Here is a 20797-nt window from a genome sequence, read left to right on the forward strand (position 1 = left end):
CAAAAAAAATGAAAAAAAATGATAAAATCAGCAATTCTGGCATTTGGTAGTTTTTCATTTATGCCATTCACCGTGTTGGCCCAATAAATTTATATTTTAATAGTTTGGACAAATTTTGCATGCATTGATACCAAATATGATTTTTTTTTGTTTTATTACATTTCTTTTTTCTTGGAAAATGGGTGTGATTTACTTCTAGGCAGCCACAGAGGCCTAGCAAAAGCCTTGGGCTGCCATGACAATGGATCGGCTCCCACTGATCACGTCAGGGTGCTGACCTGAGCCACTGAACAACAGTGAAGTCATTTACAAAGCAGATGTCAGCTTTGACAATGGCAGTAAAACTTATTTAAGCGGCTTTGGAGATCACTCCATGCGGTGGCCCTCAAGATGCTGGAAGTAGCCAAGAGGTGCGAGTTATGAAGCTCCATACACCCTTAATAGCCCTAAACATAAACCTACATCATGGGTCACTGAGGGTATAAAGCTACAGATAAAATGGAAACTATTTGAAGGGGCTATTCCAGGATTTTTTTCTTCAGTCTTTGTGCCCATTATATCAAGTTAAAATACAGTATAAGGGTACGTTCACACGAGCGGATTTACAGCGTATTTTACGCTGTGGATCCGCTGGTGGAGGCCGACTCTATGCTGTCTTTACATGTGCCTGCTCAGCAATACGCCGCGACGAGCAGACACCCTGCAGCGATGTGTGCGGTGTACTTGAACATCGCGGCCACTCTCCCTGCTCTGAGCTAGACAGAGAGCTCCCGCAATGTGAGAGTATACTGCGCCTTGCACATCACAGTGTGTCTGCTCGTAGCGGCGTATTGTAGAGCAGGCACATGTAAAGACAGCATAGAGCGGGGCCTTCACCAGCGGATCCGCTGCAAAAATCCGCTCGTGTGAACGTACCCTAATGCTTCTATTACCTCCATACCCCGCTATGCTGTAATGGGTGGGTGGGATTTACAGAAGTAATGTTACCCACCCACTTCAGCATAGCCACGCCCCCTGGAGACCATGTGACTTATGGCATTGTCTCTGGCTGCAAAGAATGATGGGAAAGGTCAGAGACAACAGTGAAATAAAAAGTCTTGCACCACAGCACTTCTGGGTGTCACATATGGGACAAAGCGCTGTAGAGGTAATAGAATCATAATAGAAGAAAAGAAAATCCTGGAATACCCTATTACAAGAGAAATCCATAATTGTAAGCGCTGCGGAATCTGTAGGCGCTATATAAATAAATAAATAAATATCACGCTGAAAAACTTTAAACTGATAAGTTTTAGATGTCCAGGAAGTCGAACTGCTGAGACCCCCAACGATCTCCTATTCGGGGCCCTGGCTCTCGCCGGGAATATAGCATCATGACCGACACCCCCCCCCCCCCCTCCTCCATACACCTGTATGGGAGAGCTGTTCGGCCATCTTTTGCTCTCCCATAGAGTTTTATGGAGGGGGCGTGTCTGCCACCGCTTCCTGCAGGGGTCGTGACACTACCTTCCCAGAGAGCCGTGGCCTTGTACAGGAGATCGTGGGAGGATCCCAGAGGTCGGACTCCCCACAATCTAAAACTTATCCCCTATCCTTTGGTTAGGGGGATGTTTGTCAGCGTAATACTTCTTTAAGATATCTAAATCACATAAATCACATCTATACCAATACCCAGAATGAGAATGATCTTCATAGTCTCCATGTACGGCGATTATTGGATGTAGACATCTATACTGCTCAAATAATGGCCAACTACAAGGATAAAAGTCCCCATGATAAATAATGATGGACTATCAATCTTTGGTTGGTGGAGGTCCAAATCCAGATATCCAGCTGGTCTGAAGAATGAAGAGGCTTTTCAACTACAACAAGTGCCATATACACTTCATTATTAACCCCTTGACCATGGATGTAAATGTACGTCCTGGTTTGGTGGTACTTCGCGCACCAGGACATACATTTACGTCCCGTGAATGACCGCGAGCAACAGAGCGGGACCCACCAGTAATGGCCGACATCCGCGATCGCGTGGATGTCTGCCATTAACCCCTCAGATGCCGTGATCAATACAGATCACGGCATCTGCGGCTATGCAGTACTTTGATTGGATGATCGGATCGCCCGCAGCGCTGCCGCGGCGATCCGATCATCCAGCATGGCGGCCGGAGGTCCCCTCACCTGGCTCCGGCCGTCTCCCGGGGTCTTCTGCTCTGGTCTGAGATCGAGCAGACCAGAGCAGAAGATCACCGATAATACTGATCAGTGCTAACGGCTGTCCGGGCATGCTGGGAGTTGTAGTTTTGCAACATCTGGAGGTTGAAAACCACTGGTATAGCGTGTCAGCGCCGGGGGCCGCAACAAACAGGAGGGACGAGGAGGGCAGCGCTTGCGGGTGACATATGTGAGTAGTACCCCGATGGGGACAGCGCAGCACTGGGCTAATAATGAATTTTTTTTTTTTGGGGGGGGGGGGGGGGGGGGGCGCAGAACAGTGCTCGCGGGTCAGATATGATTATGGGGAAGCACTGGGCTGATAGTTCATTCATTCCCGAGGGGGAGGGGCCAAACCGGTATTGCGGTATGGGTTAAAATTCATACCGTGCAACACAAAATTTGGGTATTCGGTATGAACCGGTATACCGCCCAGCACTAAATGAAAGTAATTAGTGGTAAATAAACAATATCTGTTATCCTAAAAAGTAAAAGATACAGTGAGTGTATTACCCAAGGGCTTCCTTGGAGCAGATCTCCATTAAAGTGATGAGGCACTGCAGGTTCTTGTCTAGGCTGAAGACATGAGCCACTGCAGACCTGCCAATGGGACTGAAGGTGATCAGGTAAAGGTTGTGCAGGATGCCCAGCAGGTTAATGTGGTCGGCCTCTTCTGTGGCTTCACAATGCTGGAAGTGGTGAAATAGTTCAGAGATGTATTGCAGAGCCTGGGTGGCATGTAAAAGCCACAAGGCACAAGAGTCTTCATTGTTCCCCTCTGACTGCAGATTGTCATCTTGATCTTGTTCAGAAGCCTGGCATAAAGCTCTGGCGATCAGATTAGTTGCTTCATTCTCAAATAATAGAAACAGGAGTCCATTCTGAGACTGTGCCAGAAACTGAAGTATCTCCCTAATAGTGTTTACAATACCAGGGTGGGAACAGGTCCCGGGTAAAGACAGAAACAAAGTAGCAGACTCCAGGAACTGGTGATTGTGGAGGTACCTGAGAGAAGAGATGGAAAGTAATAGAAAAATAAATGAAATTAAAGTCAGTCACATACACTCTTTTAGGGATCGACAGATTATGGGTTTGGCCGATATTCACGATTTTGGACGTCATCAGTATCGGCAATTACCTTGACGATAATCCGATAATGCCCAGACACCCTGCACCGCATCGCCCCCCACCACCGCACAGAGACCGCCGCTGCCCCATTGCCTCCCCCATCCCCGGTTTTATAATTACCTGTTCCCGGGGTCCGCGCTACTTCTGGCTCCTGTGGCGTCCTGCGTTACTCTATGACAAGTGACGTCCTCAACGCGACGTCTCCGTCAGTGCGCACAGTGACAGCTCAGGGCGCCGCCGAAGCCAGAAGTAGCGCGGACCCCGGGAACAGGTAATTATAAAACCGGGGATGGGGGAGGTAACGGGGCAGCAGGGGGAGAGAAGCGGGCGGCGGCGGTCTCTGGCCAGAGCATGGGGGGGGGGGGGGTTTGGACTCAGGAGGACCCAAGGACAGGCAAGGGGAGAGAAGCAGGTGGCGGCGGCGGTCTCTGGCCCCGCAAAAGCCGCTGCAGTTCATCGATTTAAAGCGCTCGCTTTGAATCAATGATCTGCAGCCGCTTCTTCGGGCCCTAGGGGGGGGTGGAGAAACAGCCGATAACTTATACTGATATTCCGGTATAAGTTATCGGCTATCGGTATCAGGCCTAAAAAAAAAAAAAAAAATTTATTTTAAAAATCGATATCGGTCGATCCCTACTCTCTTTACATAAGGAATAGAGATGAGCAGTTACAGTGATTCGATTCGTCATGAACCTTGTGGCTCGGCGGTTGCTGACTTTAGTCTGTATAAATTAGTTCAGCTTTCAGGAGCTCTGGAGGGCTGGAAAAGATGAATACAGTCCTAGAAGACTCTCCAGAAGGCCCTCCAGAGCTCCTGAAAGCTGAAGTAATTTATACAGACTAAAATCAGCAACCGCCGAGCTACGAGGTTCGTGACGAATTACTGTAACTTCGCTCATCTCTAATAAAGAAGACTGCTGACCTCTAACCTCCCACCATAAATTAATAATCTGATTCTGGCTGCTCACTTTTGATCAAACATATGACCAACGTGGTTGCCAGCATTACTATTTAAAGGGAACCTGTCATCACTTTCAAGCAGCCCAAACCACCAGTCATTAAGGTGGTCCCCGTTGACTTCTCCCTGCCACATGCTTGCCTTGATGGATAGATCTTTCCCTATACCCAAACAGGACGGCATTTATCAATCATGGCTGCTGGGGCAGTGAGAAGCAACATATATCGACCACCGACATCTTACCTATACAGAACAGGATAAGGGTCATCTCGTTCTGGGGGGCCAGTAATTCTGGCAGAAGTTGGGAAAGACTTCACAGGAGGCTGGATCATAGCATGAGGAGCAGTTTCTAAAAGATGAAAAATCTCATTGAGAAGACCAAGCAGTTTTTCCAAGTCTCCTTCACTTATATTAGAAGACTCCAAGAATTGATCCATATCCATAGGAACTTCCACCTCGCTGTCATAGTCTCGACTTGGTCTCTCGGCTGCTGCCGGAGTTTCCTGATCAGGATCTCTGTTGTCAGCAGGAGGTGGGGTGGGAGTGTTGTCTGCTAACTGGTCTGCTATTCTCTTTACACTAGAAAGGATTTCATAAAAGTGACACTTCTGGAGGACACCAGAGCAAGCTGTGAAAACCCTGACAGTCTGGTCCATCAAGATCAGCTCCAGCAGTCTCTGATAACCACTTTTTCCTTGTGAATCTAAAGGATTCTTCAGAAAGGCTTTCATTCCCTCGGTTGTGCCGATTATGCCGTCCAACGATTTAAAGGCGTTTAGCTTGAGGGATGATGAAACATGCTCGGCAAACAATAGATTATATAACTTGCCGATGACATCCGCCTTCAGCAGAGATTCCATTGCACGAGTTCCACATTCTGCAAGCGACAACACCAGCTTAGTACCAGCTTTGAGCTGCCGGACATTCAATGCAATTGGTTGCTGGAGAGCAAGCTGTAAGTCCAATGCCTGCATGGCCCAGTCCACCAACTGGCTAAGATGGTCTCGACTTGGCTCTTTTAGCTCGAGAAAACTTAATCCCTTAACTATTAAGCTAGGTACTTCTTCCAGTGCTGTGACCCACTTTGCACCCCTGTCATCTTGATAGAGATCGAGAAGTTCCAATAGCTTCACCGACAACTCACTAGACCCAGAAATATCCTTATCAAGGTCCTGGTCCCGTAGCTTAATAATTTCGTTCTCAAAAGCAGTTCTGTACGGACAGCTAAAGTAAAGAAGGGGGCCCAAGTCTCGGTCATAAGGATCATAATTCATAGTGGGTACAGAAGCCAAATCCTCTGGTGTGTAGTCGATGTCAAAACTTGGATATTTAAATGCCTCTTGTTCAAAGTCAGCAATCCCATCTTCATCACTCGAAATCAGTTCATAAACCTCATTCCCTGCAATCCACAAAAGCTTATGTTAGAGAAGGCAAAGGAGACCTGGAGATGCCCAAAGAAACCACACATTCTTTCATATCTAAAACCCCCTCACAAAAAAGGGGCTGGAATTTAATAGGTTGTTATTAAAGGGGGTTATCCAGGGGGGGAAAAAAACCATATATCTATCTATCTCAACTGACTCCAGAAAGTTAAACAGATTTGTAAATGACTTCTATTAAAAAAATCTTAATCCTTTCAGTACTTATGAGCTGCTGAAGTTGAGTTGTTCTTTTGTGTAAGTGCTCTCTGACGACACCTGTCTCGGGAGCTTTCCAGAGTAGAAGCAAATCTCCACAGCAAACCTCTTCGACTCTGTGCAGTTCCCCAGACAGACAGAGGTGTCAGCAGAGAGCACTGTTGCCAGACAGAAAATAACTCCCCCACTTCAGAAGCTGATAATTATTGGAAGGATTAAGATTTTTTAATAGAAGTAATTTACTAATCTGTTTGACTTTCTGGAGCCAGTTGATGATAAAAAAAAAAAAAAAAAAAAGAGAGAGAAGGTTTCCTGGAATACCCCTTTAACCCCTTAACGACGCAGGACGTATATTTACGTCCTGCGCCGGCTCCCGCAATATGAAGCGGGATCGCGCCGCAATCCCGCATCATATCGCGTCGGTCCCGGCGCTAATAAACGGCCGGGACCCGCGGCTAATACCACACATCTCCGATCGCGGCGATGTGCGGTATTAACCCTTTAGAAGCGACGGTCAAAGCTGACCGCCGCTTCTAAAGTGAAACTGAAAGTGACCCGGCTGCTCAATCGGGCTGTTCGGGACCGCCGCGGTGAAATCGCGGCGTCCCGAACAGCTGACCGGACACCGGGAGGGCCCTTACCTGCCTCCCCGGTGTCCGATCGACGAATGACTGCTCCGTGCCTGAGATCCAGGCAGCAGCAGTCAAGCGCCGATAATGCTGATCACAGGCGTGTTAATACACGCCAGTGATCAGCATTAGAGATCAGTGTGTGCAGTGTTATAGGTCCCTATGGGACCTATAACACTGCAAAAAAAAGTTTAAAAAAAGTGTTAATAAAGGTCATTTAACCCCTTCCCTAATAAAAGTTTGAATCAACCCCCTTTTCCCATAAAAAAAATAAAACAGTGTAAAAAAAAAAAAAAAACATATGTGGTATCGCCGCGTACGTAAATGTCCGAACTATAAAAATATATCATTAATTAAACCGTACGGTCAATGGCGTACGCGCAAAAAAATTCCAAATTCCAAAAAAGCGTATTTTGGTCACTTTTTATAACATTAAAAAATGAATAAAAAGTGATCAAAAAGTCAGATCAAAACAAAAACCATACAGATAAAAACTTCAGATCACGTCGCAAAAAATGAGTCCTCATACCGCCCCGTACGTGGAAAAATAAAAAAGTTATAGGGGTCAGAAGATGACATTTTTAAACGTATAAATTTTCCTGCATGTAGTTATGATTTTTTCCAGAAGTGCGACAAAATCAAACCTATATAAGTAGGGAATCATTTTAACCGTATGGACCTACAGAATAATGATAAGGTGTAATTTTTACCGAAATATGCACTGCGTAGAAACGGAAGCCCCCAAAAGTTACAAAATGGCGTTTTTTTCGATTTTGTCGCACAATGATTTTTTTTTCCGTTTCGCCGTGCATTTTTGGGTAAAATGACTAATGTCACTGCAAAGTAGAATTGGCGACGCAAAAAATAAGCCATAATATGGATTTTTAGGTGGAAAATTGAAAGGGTTATGATTTTTAAAAGGTAAGGAGGAAAAAACGAAAGTGCAAAAACGGAAAAACCCTGAGTCCTTAAGGGGTTAAGAGCAACAGATCTGTTTAAGTAATTCATTGAATTTTATGTAATAGCAATTCTGGGACACATTTTATGACAACCCTGTATTGTGTTGTTCCTTTATAATTCCTCTGAGAACTGTATGGCTAAACGGACAACGGAGTGTTATAGTTTCCCCTGTCAATGGGGCATGTCCCTAGGCCAGTGTTTCCCAACCAGCTGTTGCTTAACTACAACTACCATAATGTCCAGACATCCGGGCATGCTAGGAGTTGTAGTTTGCAACAGCTGGAGGCACACTAGTTGGGAAACCCTGTCCAAAGCAATCTGACATGGTCCAAGCAGTTCTGACAATATCAGACATCCACTCTGCTTTTCCTAATCTTGGATAACCTCTTAAATGTCAAGTAACAAAATCACCTTCTATTTCTTCTTCGTCACCCTCTTCGTCTTCATCTTCATCAGCAATGCTTTCTCCTGTTTGCACATCGTCCTCCTCATCCTCTTCCTCAGCATTGAGGTCGTCATCTTCTTCATCATCATCATCATCATCCTCCTCCTCATCATCATCATCTTCATCTCCATCATCCTGAGGATCGTCATCCCCTTCCTCTTCATCAGAGTAAGTGCCATCAGGGTGAATAGATACTCGATCGGGAGAAATGGGCTCAAAGTAACCTTCTCTTTGTTCTCGATCATCCTCTTTTTCTCCTCCTAACATAAAAAAAGGATATAATGATGTGTAAACATATATGATCAAACAGAAAATAAAAATACAATTCAAACCATCCATTGCAAAAGATCTGCAATTTTCAGTAAAAACATCTAGAAAGCAAAGCAACAAGGAGAAGTGTTAGATAAATATTAGCAAAGCTGGATGCGTTCAGTGCTGTAATGGTTAACTCATGCATTTTATGTACAGAAAAGTAATAGCAGCCAATTCTTAGCTATTAGAGGGGTTATCCAGGACAAAAAATTTTTTTTATATATTAACTGGCTCCAGAAAGTTAAACAGATTTGTAAATTACTTCCATGAAAAAATCTTAATCCTTTCAGTACTTAGGAGCTGCTGAAGTTGAGTTCTTTTCTGTCTAAGTGCTCTCTGATGACACGTGTCTCGGGAACCGCACAGTTTAGAAGCAAATCCTCATAGCAAACCTCTTCTACTCTGTGCAGTTCCCGAGACAAGCAGAGATGCCAGCAGAGAGCACTGTTGCCAGACAGAAAACAACAACTCAACTTCAGCAGCTGATAATTATTGAAAGGATTAAGATTTTTTAATAGAAGTCATTTACAAATCTGTTCAACTTTCCGGAGCCAATATATATTTTATTTAAGTTTTTTCCTGGAATACCCCTTTAAATTTTAAGAGCCTTTTTCATGCAGGAGAGGGTAAAGATCATACATAAAGCTACAGATGTTACTGCCAATGAAACATCAGATTTCTACCTGCAGCTGGCATTGGCTCATCATCATCGTCATCATCATCTGGAGGCGGAGGGCCAGGGGGAGTTCTAGGCCCTCTTGGCTGCGGTCTTGGTGGACTACCATTGTACTGGTCTTCTTTGTCTTCTTCAACTAAGAACGGAGAAAGACAAATGCAACCTAAAGAGCCCAATATGTAGCCACAAGCGCGCAACGGAGAAAAGGCGGCAATAGTTATTAACAGGCCAATACTGTAGAACCTCCATCTGAGAGGCTAAATGTATGCTATATATATATATAGGGGCAGGAGGGTCATGTATTTATAAAGAATCTATTACAGATACTAAATAAACACATGGCTGAAAACAACGTATTTTCAATAGAAGTATCTATCCCAAGTATCTATCCCAAGAATGAGCTTTACCTGGTCAGTTGAGAATAAAAGTCATTAGAAGAATTGGCTTCAACGGAACCCGTCTCAACGGCGCTGATCGACCACCTTCGGTGGTCGATCAGCGCCGTTGAGCCGGGTTCCGTTGAAGCCAATTCTTCTAATGCCATATACCTACCAGAAGGCAGCAGACGACCCACGATTACATCATTGTTGTGCATGAAGCTACACAACCACCCAGGGTGAGCAACTAATTTATAAATCTTTCTCACCACGGTATTCTAAACGTTACTACTCTATGGAGCGCTTGTCCTTTTACTAGTTGAGAATAAGCGGCATCACATAGAGCAGTGATCCCTAACATGTAGTAGGGATGGGCGGTATGACCAAATGTGTGCATCACCGAATTTTTGTAACTTTTGGCGGTTCCATGGTATATAACGGTATTTCCCCCCCCACAAATTAATTATCAGCCCAGTGCTGCACTGTCCCCATAAGGGTACTACTCGCATATCCCCCGCAAGTGCTGCTCTCCTCGTCCTGTTTGTTGCGGCTGCCGGCGCTGACACTCTATACTGTGCGGTATCCCTATGCCTGGGCTGCAAAAGGTAAACAAAATAAACTAACGGCATGTTCCGACGTCGGCCTTACGCTGGGGACGGAACGTCGGACAGCCGTCAGCCTATCAGCGGCCGCAACGATGTTCTGTCTCGGCCGGTGATAGGCTGAACTCGCTGTCATGTAAGGAGCTCTGGCCGGATTCTTACATATCAGTGGGCTCAGCCTATCACCGGTCGAGGTGGAACATCGCTGCGGCCGCTGATAGCTGACGGCTCTCCGACGTTCCCATCCCCAGGAAGCAGGTGAGGAGGGTACCGGACCAACGGGGAGGTGAGTTAAAGTTTATTTTGTTTATTTTTTGCAGCCCGGGCATAGGATACCGCACAGTATAGAGTGTCAGCGCCAGCAACAAACAGGAGGATGAGGAGGGCAGCCTTGCAGGTGACATGTGAGTCTTTAACCCGATGGGGACAGCGCAGCGCTTAGCTGATAATTCATTCATTCCCGAGGGGGAGGGGCCAAACCGGTATTGCGGTATGGGTTAAAAATGCATATCGTGCAGCACAAAAATTTTGGTATTCGGTATGAACCGGTATACCGCCCAGCCCTAACATGTATCTCTCATTATGCCCTGACAGCCACACTGTAGTTTTGCAACAGCTGGAGAGTCACAGGTTGGGGAACACAGGCACAGAGGATAAACCTCAAAAACATATATAAAGCTGTCCATGCTTACCATGCTTGGGGTTCCTTTTCAGCCCTATCTGTAGCTGCTGAGGAGGCGGTGGAGGTGGAGGAGGGGGTGGAGGAGAATCTCTTTCATGGTTGAGAATAACTCTGTCCACTGATCCGTACACAGCAAGGGTCAAGCAATTGTACCAACCCTTGAGCACAAGCCCATCTGTGTTAACCTGACTCAAAAACATAACAAATGCAGTCAGAGGCTAAGTAAAGAGCAAAATACAGTATTAAAGTCTTTCATTGTGTATAGATTAAAAGGGCCCCTGGACACTACAGAAAGTCTGATTGGAATTATCCCGAGTACAATTCCATTTGCAGCAGATTACCATTGATTTGAATCGTATTCTACTGCACTGTTCACACTACAGAAGTTCTATAGCAGAACATCCAAACTGGATCGGGATTCCACCAAAAGAATAAACATGTTAATGCGGAATGCTGTCTGGAACTCAGTGGGACAGCACTTAATGTTCATGCAGCCATTAAAGGATAACTCTGAGATGTAACAATCTATCGTAAGGAGGGGATACGTTTTAGATCATGGGGGGGGGGGGGGCGTGCTCTCCCGCATGGAGCCCCATGAAACAGGCCTTTTCAACCACAGCACAAAGCTGCGGCCGACACTCCCCCCTCCATGCAGTTCTATGGCAGATCTGGAGATTGCCGAAAGCTGCGCTCCTCTCCCATAGAGCTACATGGAGGGGGCGTAACTCTTTGTGCGGTGGTCGACATGCACCATTCATGTGAGTATCGGGGCGCCATTTGGGAAATTGTGGGGTGAGGGCCCCAGCGGTCGGACCCCCTGTGATCTATCACATATCCCCTCCTTAGGAAAGGGGATAAGTTGTTACATCTCGGAGTTATCCTTTAAAAAGAGTTACTCCGCTCCCCAGCGTCTGGAACATTGAGTTCCGAACACTGTGTGCGGGCTTCCGTGTACACGCCCGCCACCTCATCACGTCACGCCCCCTCAATGAAAGTCTATGGGAGGGGGCGTGACAGCTTCCCATAGACTTTCACTGAGGGGGCAGACTGACGTCACAAGGGGGCGGGCGTGAACACGGAAGCCCGCACACAGTGTTCGGAACTCAATGTTCTGGCGGAGGCTGCTGCAAATGGAATTCCGCACAGAATTTCAATAGTGTGCATGGGCCCTTAATGTATCAGAAGCATTCTCACATAGATGTCAAAATGCCAAAGATGGAACTTGAATCTATCTTTTGGGAGTACCAAGGCTCTATAGTTGCTTGCTTGCAAACGGAAATTTTTTTTTAATAAAATAAAAAAAATTGTACATAAGCCTGACTATAAGTCAAGAATGGGGTCATGTGAACCACATTTGAATAGGTTAGGGTCCCAGGATTGAAACCTAAACTATTAGAAATGTATGACATATCTATTTTCATGTACTTTTTAGATATCTTATTGTTTTACAATTATACATTTTCTTACCTTTGCATTTGGCCGGAAGATGATTGAATTATTCTCATCATAATCCAAACTAGTCAGAGAAAAAAAAACAATATGCTGAGAATAATAAACTACATCCAAGCTAAAGACATGTCAAAACTGTAATCTAATTTAAAGTGTCCGTCATAGATACTAAACATCTATAAGGAGGACAAGTGGGGGAAGCATTGACCCCACAACCCATCAAAACTTTGACATAAAATGTCTTTTTAGTGACAGGTATACTCTACAAATATAGAAATGAAGAGTAAATGATTTACAGCTTATCAGCTCATCTTGTTCATTTTGCACTGAAGAAGACCTGGTGTGTTTTTAAAAAATTCTAAATTGACAATAGAAAAACTTTACGATACTATATAAGTAGTTTTAAAACTCAGACTGTATGAGGGCCCGACGCCAACAGGTGGGGGTTGTGCTTACAGCCCAACACCATGCAGGACGGTTGGCATTTGCCAGAGAACACCAAGATTGGAAAATTTGCCACTGGCGCCCTGTGCTCTTCACAGATGAAAGCAGGTTCACACTGAGCACATGTGACAGAATCTGGAGACGCAGTGGAGAATGTTCTGCTGCCTGTAACATCCTCCAGCATGACCGGTTTGGCGGTGGGTCAGTAATGGTGTGGGGCGGCATTTCTTTGGGGGGCCGCAGAGCACTCCATGTGCTTGCCAGAGGTAGCCTGACTGCCATTAGGTACCGAGATGAGATCCTCAGACCCCTTGTGAGACCATATGCTGGTGCGGTTGGCCCTGGGTTCCTCCTAATGCAAGACAATGCTAGACCTCATGTGGCTGGAGTGTGTCAGCAGTTCCTGCAAGAGGAAGGCATTGATGCTATGGACTGGCCCGTCCGTTCCCCAGACCTGAATCCGATTGAGCACATCTGGGACATCATGTCTCGCTCCATCCATCAACGCCACCTTGCTCCACACTGTCCAGGAGTTGGCGGATGCTTTAGTCCAGGTCTGGGAGGACATCCCTCAGGAGACCATCCGCCACCTCATCAGGATCATGCCCAGGCATTGTAGGGAGGTCATACGGGCACGTGGAGGCCACACACACTACTGAGCCTCATTGTGACTTGTTTTAAGGACATTACATAAAGTTGGATCAGCCTGTAGTGCGGTTTTCCACTTTGATTTTGAGTGTGACTCTATATCCAGACCTACATGGGTTGATACATTTGATTTCCATTGATAATTTTTGTGTGATTTTGTTGCACATTCAACTATGTAAAGACGAAAGTATTTCATACGATTAGTTCATTCATTCAGATCTAGGATGAGTTATCTTAGTGTCCCCTTTATTTTCTTGAGCAGTGTAGATTGCAGCATACTCTGTGCTGTAGGACATTCATACTACGCCATAGTTCTTCCTATGGTTACTTTATAGCACTGACTTCACACAAAGCAAATCTTCAGCACAGTTTAGATAATGAGACAAGTTTTAGCTGTGTAATATAACTCTGGCTGTTACTCTGTATCATCACAAGTGTATTTACTAAAAAGGCTAGTTCCATCTTATAAAGTCATTGAATGTCGCTAAAACATAGCATCACTTTATCGATTGATGGGGTCCAACACATCCTGCACAGCAGCCCTGGCCACCTGGCTGTGCAGAGAACGGCAATATTCATTTTAAGAGGTTATCCAGGAAAAAAAAAATGTTTTTATATATATATATCCACTGGCTCCAGAAATGTAAACAGAATTGTAAATTACTTCTATTAAAAAATCTTAATCCTTTCAGTACTTATGAGCTTCTGAAGTTAAGGTTGTTCTTTTCTGTCTAAGTCCTCTCTGATGACACGTGTCTCGGGAAACGCCCAGTTCAGAAGCAAATCCCCATAGCAAACCTCTTCTAAACTGGGCAGTTCCCGAGACAGGTGTCATCAGAGAGCACTTAGACAGAAAAGAACAACCTTAACTTCAGAAGCTCATAAGTACTGAAAGGATTAAGTAATTTACAAATCTGTTTAGTTTTCTGGAGCCAGTTGATATATAAAAAAAAAAGTTTTTTCCTGGATAACCCCTTTAAAGAATGACATGCAGCAATGCCCTGCACATGGACAGAGGTGTCAGCAGAGAGCACTGTGGTCAGACAGAAAAGACAAAAAGACAAAAACAAAAAGAACTTCCTGTCGAGCATACAGCAGCTGATAAATACTAGAAGGATTAAGATTTTTAAATAGAAGTAATTTACAAAATTTGTTTAACTTTCCGGCACTAGTTGATTTAAAAAAAAAATAAAAAAATATTGTTTTCCACCGTAGTACCCCTTTAAGTTAGCATTTAAATTTTTACAACCATGTGAATTAGGAAACATTTTAAAGAGCATGCAGAAGATTTCTGTACAAACCTCCCCAGTCGGTCAAACACAGTGGCACTTGGCTTATTGACATTGTTGACGAACAGGTCCAGATGAAATGTATGTGGCGAGGTCTCACTGCAAGAAAGAATAAATTCATGTTAATCATATGAACATCATTATTCATAGGGCTGACAATGACAGATCGGGGACACTGCTGTGAACCATCAGCAACCAATCTGTGGTCGGTGAACGGGAATATTCTGAAAACCTGTTCAACCCAAATACACTTTCCAACTAAGAATCTGATCCAGCTGTATCAAGCCTAAGCTATCCTCTGTGAGGCTAAGGCAGTGTTTCCCAACCAGGGTGCCTCCAGCTGTTGCAAAACTACAACTCCCAGCATGCCCAGACAGCCGAAGGCTGTCTGGGCATGCTGGGAGATGTAGTTTTGCAACAGCAGGAGGCACCCTGGTTGGGAAACACTGCCGTAATGTCTTATTAAAAGGGGTACTCTGGTGGAAAACCTTTTTTTCAAATCAACTGATGCCAGAAAGTTAAACAGATTTGTAATTTACTTGTATTAAAAAATCTTAATCCTTCCAGTACTTATTAGCTGCTGAATACTACAGAGGAAATTCATTTCTTTTTGGAACAAAGAGCTCTTTGCTGAATCACGAGCACAGTGCTCTCTGCTGACATCTCTGTCCATTTTAGGAACTGTCCAGAGCAGCATGTGTTTGCTATGGGGATTTTCTCCTACTCTAGACAGTTCTTAAAACGGACAGAGATGTCAGCAGAGAGCACTGTGCTCGTGATGTCAGCAGAGAGCTCTGTGTTCCAAAAAGAAAAGCATTTCCTCTGTAGTATTCAGCTGATTAGGATTTTTTTTTAATAGAAGTAATTTACTAATCTGTAACTTTCTGGCATCAGTTGATTTAAAAATAAATAAATAAATAAAATAAAGGTTTCCACCGGAGTACCCCTTTAACCCCTTAAGGACTGAGCCCTTTTTTGCAATTCTGACCATTGTCACTTTATGCATTAATAACTCTTAATAACTGATGTGTAGGGGGTACATATGTAGGGTTTTACTTTTTATTTTGTGGTAGTGTAGGTGTAGTGTAGTGTTTTTAGGGTACATTCACACGGTCAGGTTTACAATGAGTTTCTTGCTGGGAGTTTGAGTTGCGGCAAAAAATTTGCCGCATATCTACCTTGCAGCAGAACTCTCTGTAAACCCGCCTGTGTGAATGTACCCTGTACATTCACATGAGAGGGGGCAAACCTCCAGCTGTTGTAAAACTACAACTCCTAGCATGCACTGACAGACCATACATACTGGGAGTTGTAGTTATGCCACAGCTGGAGGCACATTGGTTGCGAAACACAGAGTTTGTTACTTAAAGGAGTTGTGCAAGCTAAAACTTTTAACCCCCGCTGTGCACGGGCTGTAAAACTATACATAATAAACTTTCACTTACCTGCCTACGATCCCCCGTTGTTCCGATATCGCCGCCCGTGCTCCGGTCCCTGTCAGCTTCCTCTTCCTGCGGGTCGGTGACTTCACTCTGCACTCAGCCCATCAGCGACTGCGACTGGACATTGCTGCGGCCGCTGATAGGCTGAGCGCAGAGTGAAGTCACCGACCCGCAGGAAGTGGAAGAGACTGGGACCGGAGAACGGGACGGCAATTTCTGAACGGGGGATCGTAGGCAGATAAGTGAAAGTTTATTATGTATAGTTTTACAGCCCGGGCACAGCGGGGGTTAAAAGTTTTAGCTTAAAGAACTCCTTTAACTCATTGTTTCGCAACCAGTGTGCCTCCAGCTATTGCAAAACTACAACTCCCAGCATGCCCTTTGGCTGTGTATGCTGCAAGTTGTTGCTAAGCAACAGAAGGAGGTGAACATGCCTCACCTACTGTTGTATCTTGCCGCCGGGACCGATCCTGCTGCTCCTGTCGCCGCCACCGATCGAGGGGACCCCCGCTGGACACGGCCAAGATAGGGGACCCCTGCCGGACACGGCCAAGATAGGGGACCCCTGCCGGCCCCGTTCGCCGCCATATTCACCGTCCCAATCGCCGCCCAGCAGGGTCGTGATTGGTCGGTCGTTCCGACCAATCAATCACGTGATCGTGAGGTGGCACCCGTGCCACCTCACTCCTGCTGGTAAGGGTGAATGGGGCTGCCTAGGACAGCACCATTCACCCCTTTTGTCCGGGTCACTAGAGACTCAATTGACCCGGAATAGCGGCAAATTGCCGACATGGGGGGGGGGGGGGGTTCTCAGGACTCCCCTGGGCGATATGCCGGGATGGCTGCTGATATCAGCAGTCATCCCATTCTGGAGACACGGTGATCCAGGAAAGCTGCGCCGTAAATGTACAGCGCTGTGCACTAAGTACTTCTTAGCAGCGCTGTACATTTACGTCACATGTCCTTAAGGGGATAAGGCAGTGTTTCCCAATGTGGTTGCCTCCAGCTGTAGCAAAACTACAATTCCCAGTATGTTGGGAGTTGTGGTTTTGCAACAGCTGGGGGCACCCTGGTTGGGAAACACTGGCCTAAGGACATGTTCACACGCAGCAGACCTGCTTCAGAAACTTTATCAATTGTCCCGATCATCTACATAAGGTTGCAAAATTCCAGGCAAACGCTGCAAAAACAACCCCATTAAGATGCATATAAAGGATTGTCGGCCACAGACATGTCTGCGTCAGATCTGTGTGTGAACATACCCTAATACAGCAGCACAAGAATTCAAGTGGACAGTGCTGCGGAATCTGTGTATATAAATAAAGAATTATTATTATAGCCATAGTGACTGGAATGAAAAGCTCTGAATGCAGTAATGTCCGTCCTGTGTCAACATTTGTGAACAGAACCTAAATTTTCATTATGTATTGATCAGTGTCCTTTTATTACGTTATCAACATTTCACATATTACTCACCCGTAAGCTCGACTATCAGGTAAGTTGTTGTGTGCTCTGACCCCCGGTGGGATAACTCGGACTTCGTTGATATACACAACGCATGGAAACCGGACCACATCTACGTTGCTGCCTTGCTGTAAATACAACACAGTAAACACGGGGTTAGTTGATGAAGATTATAGGAACAATTTATATCTGTCACTTTCCACAATAAAGGAAAAACATGGTTTCAAATCAACTGGTGCCAGAAAATTAAACAAATTTGTAAATTACTTCTATTAAAAAATATTAATCCTTCCAGTACTTATCAGCTGTTGCATGCTCCAAAGGTAGTTGTGTAGTTCTTTCCAGTCTGACCATGTCAGCAACTGTCCAGGGCAGGAGCAAATTCTCATAGCAAACCTTTCCTGACAGAGGTGGCAGTAGAGAGCACCACACAACTTCCTCTGTAGTATACAGCAGCTGATAAGTACTGGAAGGATTAAGATTTTAAAATAGAATTTACAAATCTATATAACTGACAGTAGGCAGAAGATTTGAAAACATTTGTTTTCCACCGGAGTGCCCCTTTAACGGCTCCTAAACTTGGTTCCTTTAACCTCTACATATCACAGTTTATACAGTGGTCCCCCGACATACGATCGTTTCAACATACGATGCTTCTGTGTGTCGAGGCCATTGCAAAAATGGCTAACTGGCAGTGCAGACTGCTTCCGCTGTCGCTGTATAGCCGTTTAATGTGCCCCACGTGCCCCCCTCAATGATACATGTCCCCATCAGTTAGCCACTCCTCTGCTGCCACTGCCCTGTGCCGTCGCTCTCAGTCTTCCAATAGGGGCGATGTGTGGGGCAATATGATGACGGCGACAGAAAGCGATGGCACAGGGCAGCGGCGAGGTAGTGATATGGCAACAATGAAGCAGCGAACTGGAGGGCCAGAGCAGCAGGGACATGTGAGTATCATTGAGCATCTATCTGTATGTGCCTCCATGTATAGTTATATCTGGTCCCTCTAAACACGATGGTTTCAACATCCAATGGTTCACCTGGAACCAATTGCCATTGTTGTGGGACCACTGTACAGTGACCCCCCCGACCTACGATGGCCCCGACATACGATCATTTCAGCATACAATGGTCTCGCAGAGGCCATCGCATGTTGAAGGCAGCATCAACATACGATGCTTTTGTATGTCGGGGCCATCGCATAAACGGCTATCCGGCAGCGCAGACTGCTTCAGCTGCCACCAGATAGCCATTTACGGTGCCCCGTGTGCTCCGGTGAGTGTCACTCACCTGTCCCTGGTGCTCCGGACCGTTCTCTTCGGCATCGCCGTCGCTCTCCGTCGTCATCACGTCGCCGCACACGACCCATCATCCAATAGGAGCGCGTGCGTAGCGACGCGATGACGGCAATGGCGAGCGGCGATCCCGGGGAAGCAGAGCCGGTCTGGAGCGGCGTGGACACCACAGGGACGCGGCGACAGCAATGAAGGGCGACATCCAGGGCAGTGGTGATGGTCCGGAGCAGCAGGGACAGGTGAGTACAACTTCCTATACTTTACATTGCACGGATCCCTCAACATACGATGGTTTCAACTAACGATTGTTCATTTGGAAGGGATTACCATCGTATGTTGAGGGATCACTGTACTCTTATGATATTGTTCACACTGCACGGAATTCTGCATGAATTTAAAGCCAATAAACTTTAATGGAATTAATTTTGCTTCAGAAATTCTGCTGTGTGAACGGGACTGGATAACCTGGCGCCAGTATAATCTACATCCATTTCTATAAGCAGCAGCCATGACAGACGACAAGGAAAAGGTAGTAACATATGGCCAACATCTGCATGAAATGGATATAGAGGGGGTCCTGGGTGAGGTTCCCCAACTAACTAGAAATGAGCAAATTTACAGTAAGGGTACGTTCACATGTATATAAGCCGCTGCCCAAATTCCATTGCCGAATGACTGCAGCAGATTATGTACATGTGCACGCACCCTTACTGTAGTCACATGTTCCACATCAATTTAATCATTATAAATATATATCCTAAGATTTGCCGAATCCGGAACTAACGAACCTGCATTCGATTCAAAGTCGGCATTGCGCTTCCCAAGTGTCCTGGTTCCCTGGAGAAGTCTCTGAGAAGGTGTTTCCCAACAAGTGTGCCTTCAGCTGTTGCAATACTACAAGTCCCAGCATGCCCGGACAGCCTAAGGCTACATTCCCACTACTGTCATGCTCCGTCAATAACGGCTGTCAAACTTTTTGTTTCTTTATTTTTTGGGGCATTTGACGGCTGTCATTTTGACGGGGCGCAACGGGCAATAACAGGTCCCGATGGACCCCATTATAGTCAATGGGGTCTGTAGGGTGCCGCTATTTTCAAAGAGAATAGGGGGAGAAAGACCGTGCAAGCAATATTTTTTCATCTGCTTGTCTCCCCGGCGGTCCAGACAGCCGTCACACTACCGGGTCATAACGGTAGTACGAAAGGCTGTCTGGGCATGCTGGGACTTGTAGTTTTGCAACAAATGGACACAAACTGGTCGGGAAACTCTGCCGTAAGGTGTCCGAGTACCTTGATATACCAGACTTCTCCGGAGGAATCGTAATGACCATCACTGACTAATCTTATTGCAGATCCACTCATCTCTACCTCCAGTATATTCTAAATGGGAGAATCAATCTTACTGCGCACTTCACCTATAAGACGTGATCATGGAGGGACCGATGCAATCTAATCTCTGGACAAAGGGGGAGATTTATCAAAACCTGTGCAGAGGAAGAGCGGTGCAGTTGCCCATAGCAACCAGATAGCTTAATTTTCACAGGCCTATTTTAAAATGAAAGGAGCGATCTGAATGGTTGCCATGGGCAACCGCACAGCTCTTCCGCTGCAAAAATTTTGATAAATCTCCCCCCTAGTCTCCAAACTAAGGACCTCTGTATGTTGCAGTGTTAAGTACTGTACAGTAACCCCCCCCCGACCTGCGATGGCCCCGACATATAAAAGCATCGTATGTCGATTTTATCATATGTCGGGGCCATCACATTAACTGCTATCCAAAAGCGCAAAATGCTTAAGCTGCTGTCGGATAGCAGTTGAACCCCTTAAGGACTCAGGGTTTTTCCGTTTTTGCACTTTCGTTTTTCCCTCCTCACCTTTTAAAAATCATAACCCTTTCAATTTTCCACCTAAAAATCCATATCATGGCTTATTTTTTGCGTCGCCAATTCTACTTTGCAGTGACATTAGTCATTTTACCCAAAAATGCACGTCGAAACGGAAAAAAAAATCATTGTGCGACAAAATTGAAGAAAAAACGCCATTTTGTAACTTTTGGGGGCTTCTGTTTCTACACAGTGCATATTTTGGTAAAAATTACACCTTATCATTATTCTGTAGGTCCATACGGTTAAAATGATACCCTACTTATA

The 20797-nt window shown here is 45.4% G+C and overlaps 1 protein-coding gene across 2 annotated transcripts in view; it reads right to left on the reverse strand.

Annotated features, from left to right (window-relative positions):
• The window catches only part of VIRMA (vir like m6A methyltransferase associated), a 71352-nt gene that overhangs the window by 38634 nt on the left and 11921 nt on the right, over positions 1 to 20797 (reverse strand). For both annotated transcript variants that reach the window (XM_056522502.1, XM_056522501.1), the window contains exons 2-9: positions 17366 to 17481; positions 14460 to 14546; positions 12085 to 12133; positions 10628 to 10802; positions 8964 to 9092; positions 7935 to 8228; positions 4541 to 5696; positions 2725 to 3216 (exon numbers count right to left, since the gene is read on the reverse strand). In XM_056522502.1, the coding sequence (XP_056378477.1) occupies positions 2725 to 3216; positions 4541 to 5696; positions 7935 to 8228; positions 8964 to 9092; positions 10628 to 10802; positions 12085 to 12133; positions 14460 to 14546; positions 17366 to 17481 (2498 nt within the window). The remainder of the gene's footprint in view (positions 1 to 2724; positions 3217 to 4540; positions 5697 to 7934; positions 8229 to 8963; positions 9093 to 10627; positions 10803 to 12084; positions 12134 to 14459; positions 14547 to 17365; positions 17482 to 20797) is intronic.

Source organism: Hyla sarda, chromosome 5 (assembly GCF_029499605.1).
Source record: "Hyla sarda isolate aHylSar1 chromosome 5, aHylSar1.hap1, whole genome shotgun sequence".
Classification (NCBI taxonomy): Eukaryota; Metazoa; Chordata; class Amphibia; order Anura; family Hylidae; genus Hyla; species Hyla sarda.